At 48.1% G+C, this 9,728-nt stretch overlaps 1 protein-coding gene across 4 annotated transcripts in view; it reads left to right on the top strand.

Moving 5' to 3' along the window:
• Positions 1–6,694, top strand: part of CNKSR3 (CNKSR family member 3) — a 56,861-nt gene extending 50,167 nt beyond the window's left edge. For all 4 annotated transcript variants that reach the window (XM_023758180.1, XM_014460106.1, XM_023758181.1 and 1 more), the window contains 3 exons: positions 1,523–1,731; positions 2,219–2,308; positions 5,356–6,694. In XM_023758180.1, coding sequence (XP_023613948.1) covers positions 1,523–1,731; positions 2,219–2,308; positions 5,356–5,654 — 598 coding nt within the window. In that variant the 3' untranslated portion in view covers positions 5,655–6,694. The remainder of the gene's footprint in view (positions 1–1,522; positions 1,732–2,218; positions 2,309–5,355) is intronic.
• The last annotated feature ends 3,034 nt before the right edge of the window (positions 6,695–9,728 follow it).

Below are 9,728 nucleotides of genomic sequence, written 5' to 3'. Positions count from 1 at the left end.
CCCCCCCCCCCACACGCTCCAGACAACTGCATATGGCTCAGTCAGCTGTTTTAGAATCAATTGAGAAATATGTAATTATGCTATAATATTTCCTAAGACAAAGTTTGGGTTGAACTTCAGGTGATGTTTTACTTTATATTAGAGTTTTTCACTTCTTTCTTTCTTTCTTTTTTTTTTGGTAAGCTGAACTATTTGCTTCCATTGTATTTGTTCCTGGCACCAAGAAGAATTAATGTCATTTTCCTCTTCTTTGAGTCTTGGTTTGCCTAGAACGTATTACAGCATGTAGAGCAGTCGCCGTAGGTGATCAGGGCTTTCTGGTTGGGAGATAGGACTCTTCCTTGTAGACAAAGACTGGAGTCATGTGGCCATAGGATCCTACGTGTGTTTAGAGCAACAGGCAGTTGCCTTTGCATATGCAAAACACAGGAGTGTCACTGATGGTCAGTGTGTGGGCTGTTGAAACTGTAGGAAGGACACCCCCCCTCTAACTCCCAACCCTGAGTGTTCTTGTCTGGGTCTCAGTGACTGGTCACAGGGCAGTGGTAAGACAGAGGGTGATGTATATAGTGAGCAGGAAGAGGAGCCAGGGCTTTTAATCTGCTTGGGGAGGCACATATGTGTGCGTGCTCCCCCTCCCCCAACACATGTCATTAATGAAGGCTATTTTCTGAGGCATGAAGAATGCAAATGGTTACAGAGAATGAGGGGTGAGTCATGGAAGCTTTGTGAATGGGAAGTTCTAGTCCAGGTTGAAAAGTGTGGAAGGAGACAGATTCATGGGGGAAGGGGCACACAGGCAGCTGGCTCACGGGGGACACCACCCTGCCTAGGCTGATCTTCGGACGGTTTTGGACTCGGTTGATTCTGTATTTTGTCTGGTACTTTTTTACAGGGATCACCTAGTGGGATTTACTAAATGCAAAACACGTAACCAGCTGGTAACTAGGACACATGAAAATTAGTTTCAACTTTTAGTATAAAAGCTGTCATTTAGAAAGAATGAAGTTGCAATCGAAGATCCAGCGGTTGCCAGTTCCCGTACTTGGTTCAGAAAATAGTCACTCTCCACTGGGGGGCTATCAAGGGCCCTTTGTGTTTTTTGACATAATTTTCAAATCTAACAGCTCCATTCACAGCAAGTGTCTTTTTACCTGGATCTTGGCAAAGACACTGCGCTGGGCATAAGAGAAATGGCTCCACAGGTCCCACCTGAACCCGAGATTCCTGTAGTGAGTAGGTGACCCAGTGATAGGACAGATGTTCACGAAAGCGGGAGCCCTCTTTCCAAAGGTACACGTGTACCGTTTGAGCGCATATGAAAAACATGTATTTTCCCTTATTTAAATAGGAGGATCATGATATTTGCCTTTATTGATCAGGGCCTCTATGTATTTGAGCAACAACTGGGATTGAAAAAGCCACGCCTTTCCCCCAGTGGAAAGGTGGCTGGCACCTCCTATGGGCGCCTCCTGTAAGCGGCTCTTTGTGAGCCAGTGCATGACCTCCCACTGCCTTGCAGGAACGAGAATGGGAGTTTCGTTTACGGAGGCCTCAGCAAGTGTAAACGGCCGGCGCCCGGCCCCAAGGGCTCCGAGTCCCCGAATTCCTTCTTGGACCAGGAGAGCAGGAGACGGAGGTTCACCATTGCCGACTCCGATCAGTTGCCTGGCTATTCGGTTGAAACCAACATTCTGCCCACAAAAATGAGGCAGAAAACGCCGTCGTACGGTACGTGTCTGAGTGTGTTTGGTGCTGCTCCTCTCTTCCCCACCCCCGTCCTTGTTAGGGACGGCTGCTGGATTTGGCAGGCGCTGAGGGGAATCTGAGGAAAAGCATAAACCTCAGTGTAATTCGAAGTATGAGACCTTTATTCCTCCCTCCAAAGCGCAGCCTTGTTGAGTCATCGCTCCGCTTGGCATCAAAGCCTGGTGGGTGAGATCATGTTCCCGTTTTAAATCTCAGAGCCTGGGTTTTAGCTTCGGAGTGGCTCCGCTCTGTGCACCCACAGCCTCAAGTTCAGCGCCCCCTGTCCCCGTGGCTCGCTGCAGAAATGCGATGCTTCCAGTTATTTTCCTTACTTTAAAATCTGTGACTGCTTCTGCTTAAGTGAGTGTGATCCTGCAGGGGTGGCGATCTAGAATACAAATAAAGGGGGTGATGATTCTCTGAGCCACCCAGTCACCCACTGTCACCTTGCTCCCCCGCCCCCCCCCAGGCAAGCCCCGGCCTTTGTCCATGCCTGCGGATGGCAGCTGGATGGGGATCGTGGACCCTTTCGCCAGACCTCGCAGTCATGGGAAGAAAGGTAAGTTTAAGCAAATCACCCCAAATCAGGAATCAGAAGACGCCGGCCCGGATCTCAGTCCTGTTCCTAAGTGTTCTGGGATAACTGGATAGAGGACTTCGCCTTTCTGAGCCCCATCGTCTTATCTATGAAGTCAGGAATGCTGACGACCTCAGACCCCACATATTTCTAGAATGGCAGAATGATGCCGTGTTATTAGTGATTATAAATCTCCTCCTTAGCAGTGTGCGCTTTGAAAAGGCTGCAGACATTAATGGTCCGGTTTCTAAACAAGTAGAAATAAATTATTCATTATGTAATCTCATCCTAAATTTTATGATTATTGGAGTCTGTTTGATTTTTCATGAACAAACATGGATTCCCCCCTTCTCCCCCCCAAATCCTTCTTGTGTTAGAGGGTACTTACGGTTAGAAAAGAAATTTGTCGTTCAGTCCTCCCTATGGACAGTTACTGGTTGTTGCACCAGTCTTGAGAAAAAGGGTTATAAGTTCTCTTATTTTTTTGCCCATAATAGAGCTGTCGGTCGACTGTGCGCCGTTTTACACATCGGTTTGCCAGGTTAAACTGCATTGCTGGAGCGACTGCGGAATCCACAAATTTTAGATGGCTAAGGGGAGGAGTTTTTTTTCTGAAAGCCCAACTTTCTTGTGATCCTTCCCTGCCACCCCCCCGGGACTTGTTAACGATTGTCACCCCACCACCCCCGTCACCTGGGTTATGCTAATGTGGAAAAGGCAGAAGACACCTGTCTGACGTCCAGGGCACCTCCAGTTACAGTGAAGGTCTGTGGAGCAGTCAGCAGGTGGCAGGCTGTCCTTTGTTTAGATTTTAAAATGTCAACATCTTTCTTGCCGTTCTCTTAGCCTTTGAAGCTCAGATGTGGCCTTTTATTGCCTTTACGTCCTGAGAGATGGGGTGAGAGGCAGGGCGGGAGGTGTGAAATCAGTAAATGGAAACCTACCTGACCCCCTGTCCCCACTCCCACATTTTTCTTGTATGGTCATGTTAGAATGAAAGTAAAAATAACAGCTTTATTGGGACGGAACTCACATATACCACCATGCTCACCCTGGGGCAGGGAGCATCTGAGTGCTCTTTAGGATAGTCCTAGTGTTGTGTGTCCATCACCATCTCTAATTCCAGCACATTTACTCTCTCGAAAAGAAGCCCTAGGCCTGTGGGCAGCCACGCCTCATTCCTTCCTCCCTCAGCCCCTGGCAACCACTCATCTATGTTCTGTCTCTGCATTTGCTCATTCTGGACGTTTCATATCAAGCGACTCAGACACTATGTGGTTTTGTTTTGTTTTTTTTGTTTTTTACAACGGGCACTTTTTTATAGTAACTTTTGCCCTTTGATTACAAATGCAAATCAAGTACTGGAAGAACATCTTGAAGGTGCTCACCTGCATCATGAAACTCAGCATCAGTCTGCTTCCCCCAACCTAGGAACCATCAGGTGCAGGTGTCGTGTCTCTTCCAGCTGTTTTCATAGATACAATTATACACTTGGGAAAAGCGTGCAGGGTGGGAGGAAGAGATGTTCACTAACACTATGTAAGCTGAATATTATCTAGAACATTTTTAATAGCAGCATTAGTATTCCATCTCATGGCTATAACACCTATTTATTTAGTATTTGTTGGACATCTAGGTTATTTCTGTTCTTATTCATTCCCCACCCCCATTGTAAACAGTGCTTCAGGTAGCACCCTTGTACGGAGATCTTTGCACGTTTTTAGAGGTGGAATTTTATGGTCAAAAGAATGCCAAGTGGCCTGCGTTGTAGGTTTCTATTCAGTTTCATAATCACCCGTCACCAATCCCAGGGGGTCTCCTAGGGTGGGATCAGTCTTTCTGCTGGGAACTGTCCCGAGTAGCAGAGCATTGAAATGTTTTGGATTCCCTCCATGAATGGTGAACAGTGCCCGCCCTTCATTCAGGTGACAGCTGTTAACGTGAAAGAAAAACAACAAGACATTCAAACCCGTAAAGAATTTTTGTGAGTTTATTTGAGCCAAACTGTCGACATTGCCGGGAAGCAGTATCTCAATGAATCGGGATAGTGCTCTGGAGAATGGCGGGTTTTCCTCTATTTTTATACATTGCAAGCAAAGGAGGGACCTAGGTGGGTCACATGAAATCCATTGGTGATAGACTAGAGAGGCGGCAGAAAGCAAAGAGAAGGGGGAGGGGTCCTCTGGGATTGGATGAAAAGTAAAATGATAGACACGTACTTAGGTGGGTGCAGGAAGAATGAACATGATAACAGTGAAGGAATTTGTGGTATCTGTCTTGGCGCCCAGCACATTAGGTTGTGCCCCAAGGGGTCCAGAAAACGGGAGGTTACAAGTCACCCAGACATTTCAAGGGTATGTTATCATAGATGCAAAAAGACAGATAGGCTCAGTTAAGGTAAAGGTTGACCTTGTCAGTGAAGATACCAGCCTAGGACGTAACTATCCACCACAACTGCTTTTAGTTGAAGTTTAATTTCAGACCACCCTTTGTGGTTACTTTAGGTCTCTGAGTTTGCAAGACCTCCATGCAGGCCTCCCCTGAGCTTGTCAGGTTTGCATGTGGCCCCTTTTGTCCACACATCCAAAGGCACCCCCATTTTTTTGAATGCTCCTTAGGGGCGCTCTAGCATAGGAACCCTGTTCAAGGAGCATGTGCTATGTGCTGCAAGCATTGTGGAAGGACGGTGGGGAAGGAGCATGGAGTTAGCAGCTTTCTCTCTTGGTTTCAAGTGAAGTTATGAAAACCCTCACCCTGGTAACGGAGGGCGGGCTCTCTGTCTCTACTCTGCCCACCTGTCACCTCTCAGGTGGGAAAGCAGCCCAAACTATGATGGCCCTCGGCCATTTCTACTTTCCACACCCCCAGGGGGTGGGCCTGGCCATCAGCGAGGCCTCCTAGCCCATCCCTGGGGGAGGGCAGGCTGTGGTGCCCACCATCAAGGGGCATCAGAAGGTTGAGCGGGCTTTGGGCCCACATAGGCGGTGCACAGTCATTTTAATGGACTTGTGGTCTTTGTCTGACAACAGGTGAGGATGCCCTTTGCCGGTATTTCAGTAACGAACGGATCCCTCCGATCATCGAAGAAAGCTCCTCTCCCCCCTACCGGTTCTCCAGGCCCCACACGGAGCGGCAGCTGGTCCGAGGCGCGGACTACATCCGAGGCAGCAGGTGCTACCTCGGCTCAGATCTCCACAGCAGCGCCACCATCCCGTTCCAGGAGGAAGGGACCAAGAAGAAACCCGCCTCCTCGGGGGCCAAGGCCCCGGCCACGGAACCGTCCCTGCTGGTCAGCTGGCTCACGCGCCTGAAACTGTTGACTCACTGAGCCCTGCCCTCGGGAAGCCCACTCCCGCTCACAAGTGCCTTCCTTCCTAGTGGGCCACCGTCCTGACGTTCATGCACAGTATTATGTAGACACCTTTTGCAGATTCTTTTGTGTGTGGTTTTTTTTTTTTTGGAAAATTGTGTGCCACCCTTGTCGGATGGTGGAAGTAAGTGGGTGGGAACCGATCCAGAGGCCCTCGGTGCCGGCTTGTGGAGGCAGAGGGAAGAGGTGGGTGGAGTTGGCTTTTCTGGCCTCGTTCGAGTCGGAACCCGGAGACACTCTACAACCCAGCCGGCGGCCTCTGCCGGGATTGGGGCCAATGGGAGGACCTGGGGCATTGTTGGTTTGGGGGCGGGACACAGTTGGGGGCCACTGTCGCACAGATGTATTGGTTTGTGGTCCAACTTCTCCGCCCGAGAAAGCCAGTGGGGAGAACACTTTGGTTTTGCTTGTGCAGGCGCCGTAGCACATGCGGGAGGGCAGCAGCTTTGCCTTGGAGATCACATGACTCGGCAGTGTCTGCGCAGAGCAGAGGTGCGCGGGCAGACGGGTCACACCGGCTTCATCTCCTGTTCATCCCAGTCTCAGTTCAGGGCGATGAACACAGAAACACACGGAGAGGGGGCCGGTCACACACAAAGCCCTGTCTACAAGGCCCCGAGGGTGTCCCGTTATATGTTATCGTCTTTGAGGGAAGAGAAGCTATAAGATTTGCTGATAGCCAAAGTCTCCTTAAGAAAAACGAAGCAGCAGGACTTAAGTTTGTGAAAGAGACGTCCGTTCGCACTGGGACCTGTTCAGCGTCTATCTTCCAGAGGAGAACCGACCGCTCTTCAGTCGGCGGCCACGTTTAGCCGATTAGAAAAACCCCGGCGAGTCTCACGGTCACAAATTTTCAAGTAGCATCAGGTATTTTGGAAAAGTGTGTCTGGGTATTAACTCTTGTGTAAGCTGAATGTATGATATTTTGTTAGAATGGAAAAGTACTATCTTGTTAATTTAAGCGTTTTAAATACAGTTGTATATTTTTCCTACTCGTAGTCACACGGAGTGGAAGTATTTCTGTTTTGCGCCATGCACAAAGCTAACAAAAAAGAGAGTTTGAGGTCGTTTCCGATTTACTGGTGGCTGTTGCGACCACGGGTGCTCCTGTTAAAAAAGAAAATGAACCCTCCCAAGAATTTGGGATTTTCTGGCTTAGAAATGGGGGTGTGGAGGAGGCCTGTGTGAAATCACATGACATTTGGGGAATTTTCTGAGGTATTTGTAGGCAGAGCTGGTATCCCCCAGTCATAATCCACCCCCCACCATATCCCTGAATGGTTTATTTTGCCAAACTTCCTGAAACTCAGTGACTTGGAGATTCCCTGGAGTTAGTGAACTGTCTTCCCTTTAAAATGGTCTTGGTGGGGGAGGGAAGAACAGCCCTCACCGATTAGAGTGATTGGATTCAAAGGGGCGGCCCTGCCAGCCTCTCAGGGTTTCCTGGGGGAGGGGAGGGGTTTGGCAAACCAAGGCCAGAAGAGGCTGGGAGTGTGATTCACCGGCAGCTTCTCAGCACACTGAGGGCCAAGCCTGGGGGCGGAGGTCTGCTCATGGGCCCAGTGACCAGGAGGGAGCTGTGGGAAAGCCTTGCCCATTTCACTGAGCGTGAGCTGGCGTCGTGCCCAGAAAGTGGGGTGGGAACACTTCCGCTCACTCCCTGGGTGTAGGGGCAGACTCTTAGCATTGCAGTGCAGCTCAGTAATGAGTAAAACAGCTGAGTAACATGGCTCCGGGGTCTTCGCTGGAGATGCGCTCCTTTTCTGTGGAGAAAATGCCACTTGTGATCTCTTGACTGTTCTTAAAATGAACTTGCAGAGTCAGTCTGAACTATAGGCTGTGCCCAACTTGAATTGCTGCAGCAGATGTTTTTCAGACTGTCCCTGGAGGCCCAAGGAAGGCCAAGGAAGTTTCTGGGTTCTCTACCCTCGGTCAGCCTCCGCAGATTCATTTTTATTTTCACTTGGGGTTTTCTCCTGAATTGTGTTTAAGAGATAGATGGCTTTTGTATGTGTCTCTACTGTGGAGATATATAAGCAATAGTTTAATACTAACGTCTTAGCAACGAATGGAAACTGCTAACCTCAATAGTAACCCGGGTTTATGGTAGACAGGTGTTAACATATGAAGATGCAGAATGGCCCTTTTTGACATGATAATTTAAAATAGTGATTTTTTTCAAAATACTACCAAACCAAATTCAACACATGCCTCTTTTTATAATAAATATTTATAATATCACCATAATCATTAAATAAAAATCAAAGACGATAAAACCTGTCTTTGCACATAAAAGCATCACCCTATTTAATATTCTGAAATGAAATTAGCAGGCGCTATAACTGGCCTCTATACACACACATCCATTTAATGTCCTAACTTAAATATAAACGTATGAAACATTTATAATGCAATAATCATTTTAATACGTAAATGCTCAAACACAGTTATGTTACAAGGGGCAGTGAAATCATGAAACAAGGGGCATGCTTGGATCTATACGTACAATCCCCAGGGATGTGGTGTCTGCAGACGCTGACCAGTGCAGGCCTGCTGTGCTGGCAGCTCAGTACCAGAAACAGATTGACGTCAGCAACGATGTGGCCAATTCTTGCTAAAGCTCTAGACAAAACAGAAGTCTGCAGTAGCGACACCCACAGAGTGCTTCCTGGTGGCTGCTCTAAGTCCTCACAGCTTTATCAGGTGGGTGCCATGGGCTTTCCCCTTTTACCTGCCAGGAGTTACCCGAGGGCACCCAGCCGATAACAGGTGGGCTGGCATAAACTCTGAAGCGATCTAGTGCTGGTCCTTGCTCACATTCTCTCTGCTATTCAGGCTTCCCTCATCATACAGAATATTTTGATTACGTTCCTGAAAAACCCAACACATACTAAAACGGGGCTAAGAATTCCCTGTGTGTTTATAGATAAAGTCAGATTATAACCCCCAATAAATCTAAGCTGGGTTTCCGGCCACATCAATATTTTGGGGGGGCAATTGAACATTGTGCTGATGGGGGACCGGTCTTTGTTGTGAGGGTCTAACCCCCAGGGCCGGTGCAGTACCCCTGCTCCATTGGTCACACAGCTCATGGCTCTCGCCATACTGTGTGGCGAGTCAAGCTTAGTAGGACCATAGCACATGTTTGGTGATACCTTAAAGGGACTTACAAATAGATTTTATAACCTGAAGGATATGGGATTCAAAAAAATATTAATGTTATTACAAAATTCTAGGTTTTGTGTTAGGGGTTTATTTATTCTGGGTCAGAATTATTGCTGGAAGTGCGCTGGTTGGACAAAATTTTGACAAAAGTGAGGTTCAACGTAAGTAAAGGAAAAAGAAATAACATTGAATTCAGATAGTTCTCATGTCAGGGATGCGAAGTCTGTCCCGAACAGTGTCTGTGTGTGTAGAAGAGAATTTCTTCTTACTACAAAATTCCTTCTGCAATCTGGCCTATGTCTCACTGATTTGGAGAGAGGAGAGAGAGGATTTTGTCGATAATCAAAAATAATGTCCCTGGGCCAGGAGGCTGTCATACAATCTTGCAGAACCTTAAAGGCACCTACTCTGCTCCCCTTTCTTAGAAATGCACATGGCGTTGGGTTATTAGGAGCTGAATTCTGGTTGTGGTGATCATCTCTAGGCCTATTCTAAAATTTCATGGCAGTGTTTGGGAAGCTCGTCTTCTGAGTCGCTCACCCGTTTACGCATGCTGCCAACTTGCGACAGACCTCAGGGCTTAAACGTGTGAGGCGACCACGGCAGAGGTGGGTTTCCATCTTATGTTCTCTTCTGGGCGCACCAACCTCTCCAGTCACTGCTCCAAGAAAGACAGCCTGCAGCCTGAGGGTTCCTGCCAGGCTCACAGCTAAGGATCGCACACACCCTCCTTTACTGAGCTGCTGATTTCTCTGAAAAGCTGTGAAACGGAAGCTGTCGGGGACAATGAAGATGTACACCTCAAAGGGACTTTAAGGAGGAGGGTACAGCCCTCCTGAAATCCCAGCAGCCCAGGATATGAAGATT

This window comes from Myotis lucifugus, unplaced genomic scaffold, assembly GCF_000147115.1.
Source record: "Myotis lucifugus unplaced genomic scaffold, Myoluc2.0 scaffold_125, whole genome shotgun sequence".
Classification (NCBI taxonomy): domain Eukaryota; kingdom Metazoa; phylum Chordata; class Mammalia; order Chiroptera; family Vespertilionidae; genus Myotis; species Myotis lucifugus.
Note: the sequence above shows the minus strand (reverse complement) of the source record. Positions and strands in the feature narration are given on the sequence as shown.